Below are 23,283 nucleotides of genomic sequence, written 5' to 3'. Positions count from 1 at the left end.
TCTCAGACTTTTTGTGGAATTTTACTATTTCTTGTGAATAAAAGAAACTGATGATCAATTTTGATGTTGTTTATGTTTTATGATATTTTGATGTTGTTTATGTTTTATGACATTTTGATGTTGTTTATGTTTTATGATATTTTGATGTTGTTGATGTTTTAAGATTATTTTGATGTTGTTTGTTTTATGATATTTTGATGTTGTTTATGTTTTATGATATTTTGATGTTGTTGATGTTTTATGATATTTTGATGTTGTTGATGTTTTATGATATTTTGATGTTGTTTGTTTTATGATATTTTGATGTTGTTTGTTTTATGATATTTTGATGTTGTTTATGTTTTATGATATTTTGATGTTGTTTATGTTTTATGATATTTTGATGTTGTTGATGTTTTATGATATTTTGATGTTGTTGATGTTTTATGATATTTTGATGTTGTTTATGTTTTATGAGAGTGTAGTACATCATTTGTTTTTGTTGTTCATACACATACATCTATATGTACATGAATGTAGCTGAACTCTGCCTGGTGTATTCTCATTTGGACAAGAAACCATTGTTAATGTATGAACAATTCTCATTCTACAAAAAGAGGTTGTCGGTGTGGCATGTACAGTGTAATCCTGCTGAAGAACATGGTTTGATTCATGTCGGGGAAGTCGGCAGGAATGTATATTTTTCCCTGTTCTTTTCATATTCATCATTCACACTAGAGAAAAGCATTTAGGTTCATCCTGCTTGTCAGTGAATGTTGATTCTGAAAAGATTTTGGATTTATTGTACAATTACAAACTAGACAACTTTCAATCACGTTACTCAGCATCAAGAGGGATGGACATCTCATTACAATGATACAAATGTAACACACTTGGGTCGTTGAAAGTCCACAGAACAAGTGAACTAGCCAAACAACAAGGAATACAAACAAGTACAAAGCAAATGTCATACCAGAGTCACAATACTGCACAGGAGTTTTGGGGAGTACACCAAACAAACAATATAAACAACTAGCAAAAGTGTGACAATGAAGAGCAGCATGGTGCATCAACAACAATCACGTCACACCAACCACATATACCACACCACAAGCTCCCTGACACGTCACACCAACCACAAATACCACAACACAAGCTCACTGACACGTCACACCAACCACATATACCACACCACAAGCTCCCTGACACGTTACACCAACCACGAATACCACAACACAAGCTTACTTACAGACCCATTATACCAACCACAAATACCACAACACAAGCTCACTGACACGTCACACCAACCACATATACCACACCACAAGCTCACTGACACGTCACACCAACCACGAATACCACAACACAAGCTCCCTGACACGTCACACCAACCACGAATACCACAACACAAGCTCACTGACACGTCACACCAACCACAAATACCACAACACAAGCTCACTGACACGTCACACCAACCACAAATACCACAACACAAGCTCACTGACACGTCACACCAACCACATATACCACACCACAAGCTCCCTGACACGTTACACCAACCACGAATACCACAACACAAGCTTACTTACAGACCCATTATACCAACAACAAATACCACAACACAAGCTCACAGACACGTCACACCAACCACAAAAACCAAAACACAAGCTCGCTTACAGACACGTCACACCAACTACAAACACCACAACACAAGCTTACTTACAGACACGTCACACCAACCACAAAAACCAAAACACAAGCTCGCTTACAGACACGTCACACCAACTACAAACACCACAACACAAGCTTACTTACAGACACGTCACACCAACCACAAAAACCACAACACAAGCTCACTTACAGACACGTCACACCAACCACAAAAACCAAAACACAAGCTCGCTTACAGACACGTCACACCAACCACAAAAACCAAAACACAAGCTCGCTTACAGACACGTCACACCAACAACAAACACCACAACACAAGCTTACTTACAGACACGTCACACCAACCACAAAAACCACAACACAAGCTCACTTACAGACACGTCACACCAACCACAAAAACCAAAACACAAGCTCGCTTACAGACACGTCACACCAACTACAAACACCACAACACAAGCTTACTTACAGACACGTCACACCAACCACAAAAACCACAACACAAGCTCACTTACAGACACGTCACACCAACTACAAATACTAAAACACAAGCTCGCTTACAGACACGTCACACCAACTACAAACACCACAACACAAGCTTACTTACAGACACGTCACACCAACCACAAAAACCAAAACACAAGCTACAGACACGTCACACCAACTACAAACACCACAACTCAAGCTTACTTACAGACACGTCACACCAACCACAAAAACCAAAACACAAGCTCGCTTACAGACACGTCACACCAACTACAAACACCACAACACAAGCTCACTGACACGTCACACCAACCACAAATACCACAACACAAGCTCACTGACACGTCACACCAACCACATATACCACACCACAAGCTCCCTGACACGTTACACCAACCACGAATACCACAACACAAGCTTACTTACAGACCCATTATACCAACAACAAATACCACAACACAAGCTCACAGACACGTCACACCAACCACAAAAACCAAAACACAAGCTCGCTTACAGACACGTCACACCAACTACAAACACCACAACACAAGCTTACTTACAGACACGTCACACCAACCACAAAAACCAAAACACAAGCTCGCTTACAGACACGTCACACCAACTACAAACACCACAACACAAGCTTACTTACAGACACGTCACACCAACCACAAAAACCACAACACAAGCTCACTTACAGACACGTCACACCAACCACAAAAACCAAAACACAAGCTCGCTTACAGACACGTCACACCAACCACAAAAACCAAAACACAAGCTCGCTTACAGACACGTCACACCAACTACAAACACCACAACACAAGCTTACTTACAGACACGTCACACCAACCACAAAAACCACAACACAAGCTCACTTACAGACACGTCACACCAACCACAAAAACCAAAACACAAGCTCGCTTACAGACACGTCACACCAACTACAAACACCACAACACAAGCTTACTTACAGACACGTCACACCAACCACAAAAACCACAACACAAGCTCACTTACAGACACGTCACACCAACTACAAATACTAAAACACAAGCTCGCTTACAGACACGTCACACCAACTACAAACACCACAACACAAGCTTACTTACAGACACGTCACACCAACCACAAAAACCAAAACACAAGCTCGCTTACAGACACGTCACACCAACTACAAACACCACAACTCAAGCTTACTTACAGACACGTCACACCAACCACAAAAACCAAAACACAAGCTCGCTTACAGACACGTCACACCAACTACAAACACCACAACACAAGCTTACAGACACGTCACACCAACCACAAAAACCACAACACTAAGCTCACTTACAGACACGTCACACCAACCACAAATACCAAAACACAAGCTTGCTTACTGACACGTCTCACCAACCACAAAAACCACAACACAAGCTCACTTACACGTCACACCAACCACAAATACCAAAACACAAGCTTGCTTACTGACACGTCTCACCAACCACAAAAACCACAACACAAGCTCACTTACACGTCTCACCAACCACAAAAACCACAACACAAGCTTGCTTACTGACACGTCACACCAACCACAAATACCAAAACACAAGCTTGCTTACTGACACGTCTCACCAACCACAAAAACCACAACACAAGCTCACTTACACGTCACACCAACCACAAAAACCACAACACAAGCTCATATACGTTCTTATATATACAGTATCATATCCTTCTTTACGTAAATGGTATTAGTACCAAATCCGTCAATGTATTAATCATCCAAATTAGAAAAAAATGATGAAAGAAGTTATTTAAGAAATAGGTGATATGCTTCATTTCACCATAGCCATGAACTCCCCTTGCCCGACCCTAAATTTCCCCACCCCAGACATGTTTTTTGTTGTTGATGTGTTTGTATGAATGTATCAGGATACTTAGAAAAAAAGTTAATAAGTAAGAAAATAGTAAAATGCTTCACTTTAAATTTCCCCACCCAGACATATTTTTTGTTATTCATTGTGGCATAGACGGCCCAGCTCTAACACATTTCTGTATCCCACTCACTCCCATCGGTTCCTACTAATTCCTCTAAACTAACTTTTTTTTTTTATATTTTCAGGTCCTTTGAAAGGGCACAAGGCCATTGCAATGGGCGTAAAATCCATTAAAGATAATAAATAAGTCCGTCCGTCAACTTTTCCAACAAATCGCTACTACTCATGCATGGCTGAACAGATTTCGACCAAATTTGGTCAGAAGCATCTTTGGGGGAAAGGAACTCAGTTTTTGTATACATGGCGAATAAAGCACCCGGCAGAAACTACACGATTGTAATTTAATGGTAGTGTCATTCAAAGATATTTCGTGAATAGTGTTTTCAGCCAATGGATTTTTCATGATCCCTCGGATTACAACTAAAATTAAATGTAGACGCATGTTTACAACGTCTTTTGAGGTAATTTACGTAACTGTGTTAAACAGTCCTGTCACTCCTCACGTACTTTACACATTATTGTGATGTTGGGGACTAATGCCGCCATCGCCGACGGCATTCAACTTAAAACGTTGAAATTTTTAAGCAGTAATGTTGATAATTACCTTGGGAAGCTATGAAATGAATCATTGATATGCTGAATCACGTTTTTCATAAACACACGACAAATGTCGATAACTCTGATAAGAAGAAAGGTTTAAAACATCATCTTTAAACTGCATCTTTCGAACCTACTCATAACTACATACTGTGAAGTTGTTTATACACAGATAAGACAAACGAATGTTAATATATCCACATTTTAATAATGTCACACGTACCCAGGTAAAATACACACAGAAGTGATAATGTATACTTTTACCAACAGATGGTACATGTGCGCATAAAGCTTTAGCTGCCAACTCTTTACAAATAAGTCAAACAAGGCTGATTGATTAACACGAGAACACAGATTCATCAATGCAAAGCTACAAACATTATTCCCTTCACCAAAGTGATTCACACTGACCCTTACATGGGTTCAACCTGACATGGTCTCTAGGAACATGGTGTTTCCGAGTGCACAACAGACGGCATATAAAGTGCACCGAAGGCACACCGAGCGGTGGTCAACTAAACTAGACTGATAATAAGTATGTCAATCACACAACCACAAACGTATGTCCATGTCTACATACAACCACAAAAGTATATCCATGTCTACATACAACCACAAACGTATGTCCACGTCTACATACAACCACAAAAGTATATCCATGTCTACATACAACCACCAAAGTATGTCGACGTCTACATACAACCACAAAAGTATATCCATGTCTACATACAACCACAAACGTATGTCCACGTCTACATACAACCACAAAAGTATGTCCATGTCTACATACAACCACAAAAGTATGTCCATGTCTACATACAACCACAAAAGTATGTCCATGTCTACATACAACCACCAAAGTATGTCCATGTCTACATACAACCACAAAAGTATGTCCATGTCTACATACAACCACAAAATTATGTCCATGTCTACATACAACCACAAAAGTATGTCCATGTCTACATACAACCACAAAAGTATGTCCATGTCTACATACAACCACAAAACTATGTCCATGTCTACATACAACCACAAAACTATGTCCACGTCTACATACAACCACAAAACTATGTCCATGTCTACATACCACCACAAAACTATGTCCACGTCTACATACAACCACAAAACTATGTCCACGTCTACATACAACCACAAAACTATGTCCACGTCTACATACAACCACAAAAGTATGTCCATGTCTACATACAACCACAAAACTATGTCCGCGTCTACATACAACCACAAAAGTATGTCCATGTCTACATACAACCATACAGTATGTTCATGTCTACATACAATCACAAACGTATGTCCAAGTCTACATACAACCACAAAAGTATGTCCACGTCTACATACAACCACAAAACTATGTCCATGTCTACATACAACCACAAAACTATGTCCATGTCTACATACAACCACAAAACTATGTCCATGTCTACATACAACCACAAAAGTATGTCCATGTCTACATACAACCACAAAAGTATGTCCATGTCTACATACAACCACAAAAGTATGTCCATGTCTACATACAACCACAAAACTATGTCCATGTCTACATACAACCACAAAACTATGTCCATGTCTACATACAACCACAAAACTATGTCCAAGTCTACATACAACCACAAAACTATGTCCAAGTCTACATACAACCACAAAACTATGTCCAAGTCTACATACAACCACAAAACTATGTCCATGTCTACATACAACCATACAGTATGTTCATTTCTACATACAACCACCAAAGTATATCCATGTCTACATACAACCACAAAAGTATGTCCACGTCTACATACAACCACAAAAGTATGTCCATGTCTACATACAACCACAAAAGTATGTCCACGTCTACATACAACCACAAAAGTATGTCCATGTCTTCATACAACCACAAAAGTATGTCCATGTATGACAACAAAAGTACGTATGTATGTTAAATAGAAGTGGAAGAAAGCAAAGACCTTTTTGAACCTACATCCATCACCGAGAGTAGAAATGATTTAGGATTGTTTAGATAAACAGATAATTTTTGTCGGAATAGGTTATCCTAGTTTAAGGACTTCTCCGGTTAGCGCAGATTTCATCAGCATCTCAGATATTTCGGAGGCGATGATGTAACCCTCGGGTGTGACGTCACATATCGCCTTACCTGGATTACAAACAAATACAAATATGTTATTTGGTGATGATAGAACATCAGTGAGAACGAAATATCCCTATATCAAAGGTTGTTACTTAGTAATTCTTGGTTAATGATGGTAAATTAAATCACAGGATGACAGGATGGAGTTCACTTTGTAGAATGAGCTTCACCACATAAAATCATAACACAGAATATAAACTGTAGAGCACTGAGGATAGAAACAATTTGTGAACAGTCAGATGACATCCATTCACCAGTGAAAATTCTAAACGTCTTACAATCAGTGATAGGATGTACTTTTTGCTTGTCGATGTATCTCAACATTAAAACAGGGATCATTATTACATACCTTTCACAACGTCCAAGAAATGTTCCATCTCTGTGTGGAAGCTTTGAAGATATCGGGTGACATAAGAGTCGTTTAGCTTGCCTATATTTGTACCACTCTCTGCGCATGAGCACTCAACTTTTGTAGCCATCATATCTTTACTCTTTGCAATCATTTTAGTGCCAAAAACCTGCCAAAGATAAACAAATCTGCTCTGTCTGAAAAATTAGAGTCTGGACTAAATTACTTGTAAACATTTTTGTATGTCGAGTACGTAGAATTTTCATTGAACATATTTCCATTGATATTTAAAAGAAAAGAAAACCGATAGTTATGTGAATGTGTTTATTGTAGCCAGCATAGGTAGTAGAAGGAATACTATCATCAGGTTGTGAAAATACTAGGACACAGCCCAGATAAAATGTGGAATTTCGGGTATAGTATTGAAGTGAGAGAAAAAGACTTTGATCAGGGGCCAACACCATGTCAGCTGTTATAATACAACCGAAGACCTGACAAATATCATGGTACTAATAATGTTTCTGTTTTCCTGTTTTGTATATAGTATAAACACAATGATTATTATCTTATAACTCAAATCTACAGAGTGATGGTAGTATTAAATTTCGAAATACAAAGGGAGATAACATGGCAAAAATAAAAATACAAAAAAACAATGGTGATGCTTTGAAACAATGAATTAACACCAAAAGACAACAAACTAATTATGCATTGTAATCGAATGCATTGTATCTCCAAATCGCAAAGGTACTCGAGAAATATTGAGCATATCTTTAGATATCAATTTGAAAATACATTATGTATAGAGCTACAGATGGAGACTTGTACAATACCAATACTGTTTATATGTACACATCACTATCGACATACATCTATCCAACATGATACCACAAGTCCTCAGAGACAATACCACACAACCTCAGAGACAATACCACTTAACCTCAGAGACAATACCACACAACCTCAGAGACAATACCACACAACCTCAGAGACAATACCACACGACCTCAGTGACAATACCACACGACCTCAGAGACAATACCACTTAACCTCAGAGACAATACCACATAACCTCAGAGACAATACCACATAACCTCAGAGACAATACCACTTAACCTCAGAGACAATACCACACAACCTCAGAGACAATACCACTTAACCTCAGAGACAATACCACTTAACCTCAGAGACAATACCACTTAACCTCAGAGACAATACCACACGACCTCAGAGACAATACCACACGACCTCAGAGACAATACCACACGACCTCAGAGACAATACCACACGACCTCAGAGACAATACCACATGACCTCAGAGACAATACCACTTAACCTCAGAGACAATACCACTTAACCTCAGAGACAATACCACACGACCTCAGAGACAATACCACACGACCTCAGAGACAATACCACATGACCTCAGAGACAATACCACATAACCTCAGAGACAATACCACTTAACCTCAGAGACAATACCACACGACCTCAGAGACAATACCACACGACCTCAGAGACAATACCACATGACCTCAGAGACAATACCACATGACCCCAGAGACAATACCACTTAACCCAGAGACAATACCACATAACCTCAGAGACAATACCACATAACCTCAGAGACAATACCACATAACCTCAGAGACAATACCACACAACCTCAGAGACAATACCACATAACCTCAGAGGCAATACCACATAACCTCAGAGGCAATACCACATAACCTCAGAGACAATACCACACAACCTAAGAGACAATACCACATAACCTTGGGAGGCATATATCTACACATATACGCCATTTATGCCCATCATCGACAGTTTTTAATGGGCAATGAAGACACATATTCGTGGAGCGATCATTTTGCATATGGGATTTCACCAACATGCATTTTGCGGGTTCACCAAGTACTCATGTTTGTCACCCAAGCCACGCTGTTCAACGACACGCTTTCAGAAATGGTTGTGTGTCTACGTGAGAGGTGTCTACAAAACACGACTCACAATATCGGACAGGCTTGAGAACGTTTTGTTTTGACAGATAACAGAGCTGGGAAAGATTGATGCAAGGAGTGCAATGAAACATCAAAATGTGAATAAGAAATGAGGACTTATTCTCTGGGAAAATTCTGATATTTTATTTGCATCAATTGCCATAGTGTCTGATTGCTTGTCAAATGCCTTGTCTCCAGGTAGCACCGTGTAACCATGTAGGTTCAGCGAAACTATCCAACGGTTACTCACTGCAAATACAGACTCTGACCAAGCATTAATAAGTCCAGCATTGCCCTATCCCTAGCATCCTTGGATTTCTTTGTTGAATATGATGTAGATTCTGAGCGTGATCATGACCAAACCGGATACAAGAGTCGGTGAAAAAACGTTCATTTTTTTGCTTTGACAGGGAAACCAATGCGTTTAAGTTGTGATCTTAGGAGTTTTACTGATGATGGATCCGACTGGATAGAAGGAGGTGATGGTGTTCGCATTGAGGAGAGAGAAACCCATACTTGTGACAGTGTTGTTGATACCTGCAAGTCTGATTCTAGACTATATGGTAGCAAGGACTGTTCTGCACCTTATATGATCGTTACTCAAAATGATCGCGATAAAATGATCGGTGGTGCAGGTGAGATTGATCCATTTCAAATAACGATCAAAATTACTGTAATCGTCCATATGATGAGTCATATCACCTAGATACTGAAATGGACAGCGCTACATCGGGAAATGCTTTCGAATTGACAACTAAATCTGGTGCACCAGCAGGTACAAATCTTGGTGTTTATCCGGATTGTCGGGAAATGATTAACGCATGTGAGTAACAACTAAGTCCTGATAGTCCGAACATTCCATACAAGGACTTTGATACAGATATATATCGGAGTCGTCAGGATGTTATTGGTCAGGCTCAGATCAGGAGAGGGACCTAGTAAAACGTCTGAAAGTGGATGTACACTCTTCTATCGCTGCCTATATGGAAAACAGAACACTCCAGGACTCTTAAAAATGTTACCAAAACTATGATGAAGAGGTGCTTCATTTCCCACACCATACCAACCATTTCTGGTCTTAGAAATTGACCTGTATGGACCACTTCCTCTACTAACACAACCTGGAAATTCTTACATATTGTCTGCATTAGACATGTTCTCAAAGTTCCTCAGAGGTTGTACAAAAGACACACACGTGAATAGCACCTTTTCATAATTTAGAGTTCGATACAGTAGAGCCAAACAATGTGTTGAACTGCATCATACAGCTGTTTCGTCCTTTCGTCACTGATGTTAATGGCCAAAATTTGAAACCACCATTACTGTCATTCACACTCAGTACAAAGTCTATGTCTCCCAATCATTGTATTCACCTTTTCAGAGAAGTAGAGTGGGCACTGATGGTTGGGTAGAAACAGCCTATGTTTGAGTGGGGCCGTGATGGTTGGGTAGAAACAGCCTATGTTTGAGTGGGGCTCAGATGGTTGGGTAGGAACAGCGTATGTTTGAGTGGGGCTCCGATGGTTGGGTAGAAACAGCCTATGTTTAAGTGGGGCTCCGATGGTTGGGTAGGAACAGCCTATGTTTGAGTCGGGCTGTGATGGTTGGGTAGGAACAGCGTATGTTTGAGTGGGGCTCCGATGGTTGGGTAGAAACAGCCTATGTTTGATAGGTGCTCCGATGGTTGGGTAGGAACAGCCTATGTTTGAGTGGGGCTCAGATGGTTGGGTAGAAACAGCCTATGTTTGATAGGTGCCCCGATGGTTGGGTAGGAACAGCCTATGTTTGAGTGGGGCTCAGATGGTTGGGTAGAAACAGCCTATGTTTGAGTGGGGCTGTGATGGTTGAGTAGGGATAGCCTATGTTCATCACGTTGAAATGTAACACCTCCAGAATGACCAATAGGTGGACGTGGTCTAGTAATCACATGGTGGACACAGTTGAAATTAGTTGGCCAGACTTTCCCTATAACTGACACCTTGTTGTTGGTTTAGACTGCCCCTGTCCAGCCTATAAACACATCGAGGCCCATCCCATTACAACGAAAATAGTGAATGATGGTGCTAGTCGTTTGTGGCAGCAAAAATTCCTGTCTGTTGTCACGCTGTGGGTACACAACTACACCCTGCTTAACCATAGCAGTCAATGACTCCGACGGTGCGGTGAATTCTACCATTTTGGACTTCAGATTTAGAAGTGTTAGGTGGCTCCTTAACAATGGTCTGGACACTATGTGTCAGTTGTCTAGGGAGATTTTAGCGACAATCAGCTGCCTCAACTGTTCCTTAACAATGGTCTGGACACTATGTGTCAGTTGTCTAGGGAGATTTTAGCGACAATCAGCTGCCTCAACTGTTCCTTAACAATGGGCTGGACACTATGTGTCAGTTGTCTAGGGAGATTTTAGCGATGACCATCTGCCTCAACTGTTCCTTAACAATGGTCTGGACACTATGTGTCAGTTGTCTAGGGAGATTTTAGCGATGACCAGCTGTCTCGCCCGTTCCTTAACAATGGCCTGGACACTATGTGTCAGTTGTCTAGGGAGATTTTAGCGACAGTCAGCTGCCTCAACTGTTCCTTAACAATGGTCTGGACACTATGTGTCAGTTGTCTAGGGAGATTTTAGCGACAGTCAGCTGCCTCAACTGTTCCTTAACAGTGGCCTGGACACTATGTGTCAGTTGTCTAGGGAGATTTTAGCGACAGTCAGCTGCCTCAACTGTTCCTTAACAATGGTCTGGACACTATGTGTGTTAGTTGTCTAGGGAGATTTTAGCGACAATCAGCTGCCTCAACTGTTCCTTAACAATGGTCTGGACACTATGTGTCAGTTGTCTAGGGAGATTTTAGCGATGACCAGCTGTCTCGCCCGTTCCTTAACAATGGTCTGGACACTATGTGTCAGTTGTCTGGGGAGATTTTAGCGAGAGTCAGCTGCCTCAACTGTTCTTGCAGTGTGTAATGCAACATTAACGTCCATACATTGGCACCTCTCACTAAAATGATAGGAACTGGGGCAGACCTGTGATCAACTGGGAAACCATTTTCCTGTCACATTTTTAAGGCCCCTTGTCCATGATAACATCTTGCGCATCTCCGATCATCGTGTGACTTCGGTTCCTGAAATGTTGCCGATAGCTGTACTAGGGATGGATCTAAACGGCCACAACATCCATTTTTATCGATAAACCCTCGTTGAATTGGCATACCAATCTGCCTTTGTAGACCTACCGCAACTATAGAACAGTTCCAAATGAAATACTACAGTACGGTAAACGGGAGCTGAATCTAGATGGAGGCCATCGTACATGTAATATCCGACTGAGAAAATTAGCACCATCCTCGTGAGGACATTGTCCGATGGAACAGCGAGTACAATACGTAATGACTTGTAGTTCTTACAGTTCATTAGCACAAGGTGTCTCAGTAAGTTATTGTGAGCAGGAATGAATTTTATCATTATCATTATGATGCTCGCAAGCGAGCCTCGGTCTGGTAGACACAATCTTGTGTATTTGACGAAAAACTCATTAGCCGCTTCAGTCAATTTGCGCCATATTTATTTTTCTCCCGGAAAGTGCACTAAAGGGTATACCATATATCATACAATGTTACTGGACGGCAGTGAAAATATCCGAAATATCCGAACGATACGGAATATTTTTGCAATTACTATTATGATTAGAATTTGTAAGAAAATGTCATCTCTACGATTATCGTGTTGAATTTGCTCATGGTTTGATCGGCGATCCTTAGGAGTACTAGTTCCCCGAGGTAAATTCACTTAGACGCTTGATATATATTTATACAGACCGATATCAAACATTCTCACGACAAGGTCGCCACACCATCGCAAGTAAAGTGGAACGCTGGTTCAGTTAGCCTTTATGGTTTATATACTGATGTATGTATTTATGAAGTTGTCAGCTCATATCATATCTGAGTATGGTATCATTTATCCGTAAATAAAGAAAAGACTGCTATGTCATAAAAAAAATCCTTTAAAAGAGCGTAATATTTGCTTATTTGCGCTTGTAAACAGAACCGGTCGAAAACAAGACATTAACGAAGCACTCTATATCAAAATACTGATTTCTCTTAGAGTTACCCCCCTTTATATGAACGTGCAAAAACGTTGCTTCGATGCAGCAGGTTTTCCGCATATGTCTGGTGATGTCAAGTTATGACTACAATCAGTATTGCAAGAATTTATGTAGATTTAAAGAACAAAGCACGTCTGAAGAGAGTATACGTTTCAAGACTTGATTATGGAAATAACTGGGTACCGAAGAAGCAATTCAAATGTACTAAAAATCAAACAGCATAGATGTTCCGACAGACTGGGATATTCAGCATGATAATCTTTTCCGCGTTTTTACTTTTGTACACAGGCCGGCATTCAGGCAAAGTTTTATATAGTCTATTGGTTCATGTTCTGATGGCTGAATACATAACCACTAACTGTTCGTGTTCTCGTGACTTGAAACATAATCAGTAACTGCTCGTGCATAACCACTAACTATTTACCTCTACTGTTTGGCTATATCCATATCCACTCTCACGTGACATTTCGAGTTGTCCAATTACTCCGCTAGGAAACGTCAAGATGGCGGATGCTGAATCGTATTCTCCTAAGCTCTTGTAAGTTTCGGCTTTTTCGGAGGATCTGGTCACAGTTGCCATTAGAGAATTTGGTTTCTCGCCCGCCAGCCAACACACATAGTCAATGTCATGGATCCCCATATCGAGAAAGATACCTCCTAAAATCAAGGCAAACCAATTTACCGGTACTACTTGGCAGAATGCGCACTATCAAAAAACTGATTTGATGAAATGAAACTTGTTTCTGCAAAGCTGATTTGACTAAATCGTGACATTTTTGCATCTTATCTTATTCATGATTTTTTTTTACAGATATCGCAACGTGTTGCAATGAACCATATAGCTCCGAACTCTGCGATAAAGTATACATTGTATGCAAGAAATGAAATATTGACATCGGAGAATCACACATACTCATTCACCATCTCAGACAGACAGACAGACAGACAGACATACTGTATTTTGTTATCCTCAAATTAACATAGAAAATCTAAGTACACTTTATAAGCAGAATGATAAATATATCAGAATATACTTATTGGCGTTACTTATTTACCAGTACTATGCTTTAAATACTGCACTGGTTGACCTAGGTCATGTGACGTCATCTTTATAACCCGGAGACTTCCATACTTCCCGATCAATAAATCGTCTCGAATTTGACGGAATTGGGAATCAAATCGTCTGAAATAAAATGAATTAAATTTTTGTTCTAGATGCCAATAAAAGTTTCTTTATCATTCGGTATTACGTCAGTAATGAATATCTGTTCAAAGAGTCATCAGAAAGACAAATTATTTGAGAATCACGTAAAATGGCCACTTGTACCCGACATGTACCACACATTTATGGGCTTAGTGCACCTCTCGTATGTTTGTTCCTTGTTATGCTCACGAAGGGAGAGCAAATACTTGCTGCTTTGTCCGTCTGTTATAATTTTGTCCGGAGCATATCGCAAAAAACTATAAAGAGGTCTCAACATAAAACTCCAGATGTAGATAGGTATCCGCAAGGAGAGGCGCACTGTACAAGAACCAACACCCTATTTTGCATGATTTAGGAGGTATTGAAACATAGTGTATACACTTGTCAATACTAAGAGAATTTGCAGTATTCCAAATTCAGGGCCTCCAACTTCATAGTTAAATAATTATTTCCCTTTGTTAAAATTTTGTGTCCGTGAAAGTCGTTTTCCGGGATCATTCATCAGTTTCACTGAAACTCTTGTTAGGTTTGGGCTCAGCAACCCCGAACATTTATTGAGAAATCAAACAAAGCAGTATGTCATCCAAGTCATTAATGGGCATCATAGCAGTTTAAAGCTGTTTTTAATTCCTTCTAAGGACTCTGTTATGCTGAGGACCTAAGTTACGATAACCTAGTAGCGAAGGAGGAATTTCCAGAAGACCAGATTAGGAGATGTAACTACCGATAAATTTAAGTTTATCATGTTCATTTTACCTGTTGACGGCACAGAACAGGATTTTGCGCTGTCGTGTTGCCTCTGCGTAACAATTCTTAACCGATTCCAGTGTTAACGCTAGTGGTTTCTCACAGAAAACGTGTTTCCCTGCAAAAAATCATTCTTATCATTGTTCAGCAATAATTTCAGTTAAATGAATAAGTGTTGTCAACGGCAGGGGCAAATGTATATGAAAGAACTATCACAGCGTGATATTGACATTCTGTTAACAAAATGGTTTAAAAAATTATCACCGAATACGCAGAAAATAAGAGTTTCGGTGTTATCAGCTGAACCTTCGATCTGTAGGATGTTCTGTTTCAGGTCCCTGTCTGACCCATGATTTCTGTGGGTGTTCTTATTCAGGTCTCTGTCTGGATCACGATTTCTGTGGGTGTTCTGTTTCAGGTCTCTGTCTGGATCACGATTTCTGTGGGTGTTCTTATTCAGGTCTCTGTCTGGATCACGATTTCTGTGGGTGTTCTGATTTAGGTCTCTGTCTGGACCACGATGTCTGAGGGTGTTCTGTTTCAGGTCTCTGTCTGGACGACGCTTTTTTTGGGTGTTCTTATTCAGGTATCTGTCTGGACGACGATTTCTTTGGGTGTTCTGTTACAGGTCTCTGTCTGGACCACGATGTCTGAGCGTGTTCTGTTTCTGGTCTCCCTTTGGACCACGATTTCTTTAGGTGTTCTGCTTCAGGCGTATTTGTCTAGACCACGATTTCTGTAGGATGTTCTGTTACAGGTCTCTGTCTGGACCACGATTTCTGTAGGATGTTCTGTTACAGGTCTCTGTCTGGACCAAGATTCTTGGGGGTGTTCTGTTACAGGTCTCTGTCTGGACCAAGATTCTTGTGGGTGTTCTGTTACAGGTCTCTGTCCGGACTGCCATCTATGTGTGTTCTGTTTTGAATTTCATTGTCATGACTGCAGTATATAGGTGATATGTATCAGATTGGCATGTCTCGACTGCAATCTGAGGGTATCCTCTCTTGGGTTTTGTTGTCTGAATTGGGTTTATTTGCTTGGATAGAGATCTGCAAGCGTTATGTCTCAGGTTTCGTGCTCTCAATTCAGGTCAATTAGTATTCTGTTTTAGGTTTCTTGTCTCGATTCAGTGGGGGGTGGGGGTGGGGGGTGGGGTGGAGGTAGGGGGTGTTGGGTGGGGGGGGGTGCAACTCCCGAGGCCCTGTTGATGGGACATTAGATTATAACATGAGGATAATAACGAACTCCATTGTTGAAATGTTTGCTGTAGAAAAACGTTTGAGGTCTGATGTACACATACTTAAATCAAATACACGAATTCAATAACATTTTACACTGTACAAATATGTAATAAAATAGTCCAAGTCTTCTAGTGTTCTTTTCTCGTTCAGATGGACGAATGTTAGCAAACATGTCAACATAGAGATAGAAGGACCTGTTCTACATATCAGGACATCGCCTAGTTTCAGGAAGATATGTTACATATTAAAGTGTAATGTATAATGACTAACGATAAGTACATAAGTTACAATACAAACAAACATGGCGACTGATAAATCACCGACAATGTACGACAAGTGTTGTTTACATTTTTACTATTGACGAGAATGTCACGGGTAGTTTATCAACATTAAAGTAAAAAAAATTCTATAAGGTCTGTATTGATACGTACAAACAACAGATAATTCTACGTAATTCTTTGACCAATCAAAGCTTAATTCATTTAATTCATCAGCCAATCAAAACTCTTCCACAATCCGTCATCTTATGTCGGCTTGGTGTCATCAATGGCTGCCAACATCATTGGGCAACATCATACAAACTCTTTGGACTGCAGGCTTGTCATATTGATAGAGTTTCTTGTTTCAAATCATGGGGATAAAAACTAGCCAATCAAAAAACTGTTATGAAAACTCGCCAATCAGAACGTTCTTTAACGGTAACTCAGGATTTCGAAAAATGTACGTACCTGCTTTAAGGGCCTTCATTATGACGTGTTCATGGTAAATGGTTGGCGTACAGACAATCACGACTTTAACCCTGTCCAACACAATCTCAAAGGTGTTCATTTTGTTCAATTAATTTTAAGTAAAAATGATAGCTTTTATGTAATGTCAGGTATTAAACGTCTTGTTGCTATAACCTACCGTTTAGTTGCAATAGTAAACACTTGTTACAGGGAACTGAAAAAGATGGACACTACCAACCAAGAAAATTTTGGTAATTGTAAAGCACTAAAAAGACAGCTCCGGTACTAAAAGACTCCTAGAAAATGGTGTAATTACAGCAATTCACTGCTTAGGTATAACGGGCATTCAGGTATAGAAGTCAGTGAGAGTACACTGTCAATAGAAAGCAGTGAAAGTACACTGGCAATTGAAGACAGTGAAAGTACATTGTCAATAGAAAGCCAGCAGTGAAAGTGCGTTGTCAATAGAAGACAGTGGAAGTACACTGTCAATAGAAGTCAGTGAAAGTACACTGTCAATAGAAAGCAGTGAAAGTACACTGTTAATAGTAGGCAGGGAAAGTACACTGTCAATAGAAGACAGTGAAAGTACACTGTCAATAGAAGGCAGTGAAAGTACATTGTCAATAGAAGGCAGTGAAAGTACACTGGCAATTGAAGACAGTGAAAGAACACTGTTAATAGAAGTCAGTGAAAGTACACTGTCAATTGAAGACAGTGGAAGTACACTGTCAATAGAAGACAGTGAAAGTACATTGTCAATAGAAGACAGTGAAAGTACACTGTCAATAGAAAGCAGTGAAAGTACATTGTCAATAGAAGGCAGTGAAAGTACATTGTCAATAGAAGGCAGTGAAAGTACATTGTCAATAGAAGGCAGTGAAAGTACATTGTCAATAGAAGGCAGTGAAAGTACACTGTCAATAGAAGGCAGTGAAAGTACACTGTCAATAGAAGGCAGGGAAAGTACACTGTCAATAGAAGACAGTGAAAGTACATTGTCAATAGAAGACAGTGAAAGTACACTGTCAATAGAAAGCAGTGAAAGTACATTGTCAATAGAAGGCAGTGAAAGTACATTGTCAATAGAAGGCAGTGAAAGTACATTGTCAATAGAAGGCAGGGAAAGTACATTGTCAATAGAAGGCAGTGAAAGTACATTGTCAATAGAAGGCAGTGAAAGTACACTGTTAATAGTAGGCAGTGAAAGTACATTGTCAATAGAAGGCAGTGAAAGTACATTGTCAATAGAAGGCAGTGAAAGTACATTGTCAATAGAAGGCAGTGAAAGTACATTGTCAATAGAAGGCAGTGAAAGAACATTGTCAATAGAAAGCAGTGAAAGTACACTGTTAATAGTAGGCAGTGAAAGTACATTGTCAATAGAAGGCAGTGAAAGTACATTGTCAATAGAAGTCAGTGAAAGTACACTGTCAATAGTAGGCAGTGAAAGTACATTGTCAATAGAAGGCAGTGAAAGTACACTGTCAATAGAAGTCAGTGAAAGTACACTGTCAATAGAAGACAGTGGAAATACACTGTCAATAGAAAGAAGTGAAAGTACACTGTTAATAGTAGGCAGTGAAAGTACATTGTCAATAGAAGGCAGTGAAAGTACACTGTCAATAGAAGACAGTGGAAATACACTGTCAATAGAAAGAAGTGAAAGTACACTGTTAATAGTAGGCAGTGAAAGTACATTGTCAATAGAAGGCAGTGAAAGTACATTGTCAATAGTAGGCAGTGAAAGTACATTGTCAATAGAAAGAAGTGAAAGTACACTGTTAATAGTAGGCAGTGAAAGTACATTGTCAATAGAAGGCAGTGAAAGTACATTGTCAATAGAAGACAGTGGAAATACACTGTCAATAGAAAGAAGTGAAAGTACACTGTTAATAGTAGGCACTGAAAGTACATTGTCAATAGAAGGCAGTGAAAGTACATTGTCAATAGTAGGCAGTGAAAGTACATTGTCAATAGAAAGAAGTGAAAGTACACTGTTAATAGTAGGCAGTGAAAGTACATTGTCAATAGAAGGCAGTGAAAGTACATTGTCAATAGTAGGCAGTGAAAGTACATTGTCAATAGAAAGAAGTGAAAGTACACTGTCAAAAGAAGTCAGTGAAAGTACATTGTCAATAGAAAGAAGTGAAAGTACACTGTTAATAGTAGGCAGTGAAAGTACATTGTCAATAGAAGGCAGTGAAAGTACATTGTCAATAGTAGGCAGTGAAAGTACATTGTCAATAGAAAGCAGTGAAAGTACACTGTCAATAGAAGGCAGTGAAAGTACATTGTCAATAGAAGACAGTGAAAGTACATTGTCAATAGAAGGCAGTGAAAGTACATTGTTAATAGAAGACAGTGAAAGTACATTGTCAATAGAAGGCAGTGAAAGTACACTGTTAATAGTAGGCAGTGAAAGTACATTGTCAATAGAAAGCAGTGAAAGTACACTGTTAATAGAAGGCAGTGAAAGTACATTGTCAATAGAAGTCAGTGAAAGTACACTGTCAATAGAAGACAGTGAAAGTACATTGTCAATAGAAGGCAGTGAAAGTACACTGTTAATAGTAGGCAGTGAAAGTACATTGTCAATAGAAGACAGTGAAAGTACATTGTCAATAGAAGGCAGTGAAAGTACATTGTCAATAGAAGTCAGTGAAAGTACACTGTCAATAGAAGACAGTGAAAGTACATTGTCAATAGAAGGCAGTGAAAGTACATTGTCAATAGTAGGCAGTGAAAGTACACTGTTAATAGTAGGCAGTGAAAGTACATTGTCAATAGAAGACAGTGAAAGTACATTGTCAATAGAAGGCAGTGAAAGTACATTGTCAATAGTAGGCAGTGAAAGTACACTGTTAATAGTAGGCAGTGAAAGTACATTGTCAATAGAAAGCAGTGAAAGTACATTGTCAATAGAAGGCAGTGAAAGTACACTGTCAATAGAAGGCAGTGAAAGTACATTGTCAATAGAAAGCAGTGAAAGTACACTGTTAATAGTAGGCAGTGAAAGTACACTGTCAATAGAAGGCAGTGAAAGTACACTGTTAATAGAAGACAGTGGAAATACACTGTCAATAGAAAGAAGTGAAAGTACACTGTTAATAGTAGGCAGTGAAAGTACACTGTCAATAGAAGTCAGTGGAAATGCACTGTTTACAGAAACCAGAGGAAATGCACTGTTCATAGAAGGCAGTGAAAGTACCTTGTCAATAGAAGGTAGTGGAAGTACCTTGTCAATAGAAGACAGTGGAAATACATTGTTAATAGAAACCAGTGGACATACACTGTTAATAGAAGACAGTGGAAATACACTGTTAACAGAAACCAGTGGATATACGCCGTTTATAGAAGACAGTGGAAATATACTGTTAACAGAAGACAGTGGACATACACTGTCTATAGAAGACAGTGGAAATACATTGTTAGCAGAAGACAGTGGAAATACACTGTTTACAGAAACCAGTGGAAATACACTGTCTATAGAAGACAGTGGAAATACACTGTTTACAGAAACCAGTGGAAATACACTGTCTATAGAAGACAGTGGAAATACACTGTTAACAGAAGACAGTGGAAATACACTGTTAACAGAAGACAGTAGAAATACACTGTTAGAAACCAGTGGAAATACACTGTCTATAGAAGACAGTGGAAATACACTGTTAACAGAAACCAGTGGAAATACACTGTCTATAGAAGACAGTGGAAATACATTGTTAGCAGAAGACAGTGGAAATACACTGTTTACAGAAACCAGTGGAAATACACTGTCTATAGAAGACAGTGGAAATACACTGTTAACAGAAACCAGTGGAAATACACTGTCTATAGAAGACAGTGGAAATACACTGTTAGTGGACATAAACTGTCTATAGAAGACAGTAGAAATACATTGTTAACAGGAAACAGTGGAAATACACTGTCAATAGAAGACAGTGGAAATACACTGTTAATAGAAGACAGTGGAAATACACTGTTAACAGAAGACAGTGGAAATACACTGTTAACAGAAACCAGTGGACATAAACTGTCTATAGAAGACAGTGGAAATACACTGTTAACAGAAGACAGTGGAAATACACTGTTAACAGAAGACAGTGGAAATACACTGTTTACAGAAACCAGTGGAAATACACTGTTAACAGAAACCAGTGGATAGAAGACAGTAGAAATACACTGTTAACAGAAGACAGTGGAAATACACTGTTTACATAAGACAGTAGACATAAACTGTCTATAGAAGACAGTGGAAATACACTGTTTACAGAAACCAGTGGAAATACACTGTCTATAGAAGACAGTAGAAATACACTGTTAACAGAAGACAGTGGAAATACACTGTTAACAGGAAACAGTGGAAATACACTGTCAAAACAAGACGGTGGAGGAATACATTGAAAGACACTTTCTATAGACGACATCAAAATGAAAGAAAAACATTGTCAATAAAAGTCGGTGAATGGAAAAAGTGCACTTTTCAACAGGAGAAAGTAAAATGATAAATGGTTTGAATGTTAATTAAAAGCATTGAAGGAGAACCGATTATACAGCATAAAGACATGAAATTGTAAACATTGACTTTCTCACTTTTTTCTGCTGTTATGTCTACCTAAGATTCATGTCTGTTCTTCACCTCCTGTCACCTGTTTCATATATTCAAATGTACTTGCATAATACTCGTTCATCTCTATATTGCAAACACAATCTTTAATGTTCTCTTTCGGTACTTCAAATATCTACGACACCCCGACATCTCTGTCGGTTCGAGCATAAGGTGACATCAGATAAGGATTCAATGTGAAGGATTTCATAGGAATTTGAAAATCAGTCGGTATTGTCATTGTTGTGTCTTTGGGCAAGTTCTTTTACCTTAAATGCTTTGGAATTCATGAGGCGGACCTCCTGTATGTTATTCAATGAGGTGACCAGCAGCTACCAGAAAGACATCCTATATATTGCTATAGAAATAAATCTCGTAGTGATGTTTAATGCTATAAAATGAATATGGAGCTTCACTCTCCCCCTTTCAACATATATTTGTTCTAGTTCATATAAAAAAGTCGATAGTTCCCAGAACCTGTAAAAATGTAAGTATGGATGAGAAAACATTACCTAGAATCGTCCATCACTCTGTCTAGGTCCTCAGGGGTCGTTACCTTGGCTTCGTCGTTTAATCTGTATTTTCTGACGAGCTCAGAAATTTCCTCGTGGCTTTCCACGACGTCAACTAGCCATCTAATACGGAACTCAGATATGTCTACAAGATTCCTTAGGTGGACTTTTCCAATCCTCCCTACTCCAACTAAGGCTGCTCCAACTTCAACGTGTGACATCATTATTCTAACTAAAATCTGTAAAAATAAATTTGTTGTGTATAAAGAAATCGTTCCCGTAAATGATTCGAGTTTGATCTCATAGAGAGTTTTCTAACACGACATGTTCGCTCTACAAACTAAATCATTACTTTTTACGACTGAGGGCTGTACATAACGGTCATAATTTTTCTCTCGTGATTGGTTCAATTACCTTTATTGATGATATTGAAGTTATTTCAATGTGTATGTACTAGCAGTATAGACCAGAACACCTCCGCCACACACACACACCACACACATCATCACCTTCACCACCATACAAACACACCACCACCATACACACACACCACCACCACACAAATCATCACCTTCACCACCATACACACACACCATACATACACCACCACCACACACATCATCACCTTCACCACCATACACACACCACCACCACCACACACACACCACAACACACACACCACCACCACCACCACACACACCACCACCACACACACACCACCACCACCATACACACACCACCACCACACACATCATCACCTTCACCACCATACACACACCACCACCACATACATCATCACCTTCACCACCATAAACACACCACCACCACCACACACACCACGCACACACACACACACCCTCACCACCACCACACACACACACACACATCATCACCACCACCACTCACATACCACCACA

At 39.5% G+C, this 23,283-nt stretch overlaps 1 protein-coding gene across 1 annotated transcript; it reads right to left on the bottom strand.

Annotated features, from left to right (window-relative positions):
- Nucleotides 1–6,769: 6,769 nt before the first annotated feature.
- On the bottom strand, nt 6,770–22,590 carry LOC132561092 (inositol 2-dehydrogenase-like). The gene is made up of 7 exons (XM_060225823.1): nt 22,367–22,590; nt 17,246–17,316; nt 15,286–15,394; nt 14,381–14,508; nt 13,750–13,982; nt 7,220–7,388; nt 6,770–6,876 (listed from the first exon to the last, which is right to left on the bottom strand). The coding sequence occupies exons 1-7, from the start codon at nt 22,588–22,590 to the stop codon at nt 6,770–6,772; spliced, it is 1,041 nt and encodes a 346-aa protein (XP_060081806.1).
- Nucleotides 22,591–23,283: the final 693 nt, after the last annotated feature.

Source organism: Ylistrum balloti, unplaced genomic scaffold (genome assembly GCF_031769215.1).
Source record: "Ylistrum balloti isolate Yb309-2 unplaced genomic scaffold, AGI_CSIRO_Ybal_v1 Utg371146, whole genome shotgun sequence".
In the NCBI taxonomy this organism is placed as follows: Eukaryota; Metazoa; Mollusca; class Bivalvia; order Pectinida; family Pectinidae; genus Ylistrum; species Ylistrum balloti.
Note: the sequence above shows the minus strand (reverse complement) of the source record. Positions and strands in the feature narration are given on the sequence as shown.

Coding starts and splice junctions, on each gene's coding strand:
- LOC132561092 (XM_060225823.1), bottom strand. CDS start 22,590: ATGATGTCACACGTTGAAGTTGGAGCAGCCTTAGTTGGAGTAGGGAGG. Junction 15,395..17,245: donor AATGAAGGCCCTTAAAGCAG/GTACGTACATTT, acceptor GATTTTTTGCAG/GGAAACACGTTTTCTGTGAG. Junction 6,877..7,219: donor TTTCTTGGACGTTGTGAAAG/GTATGTAATAAT, acceptor TTTGTAATCCAG/GTAAGGCGATATGTGACGTC.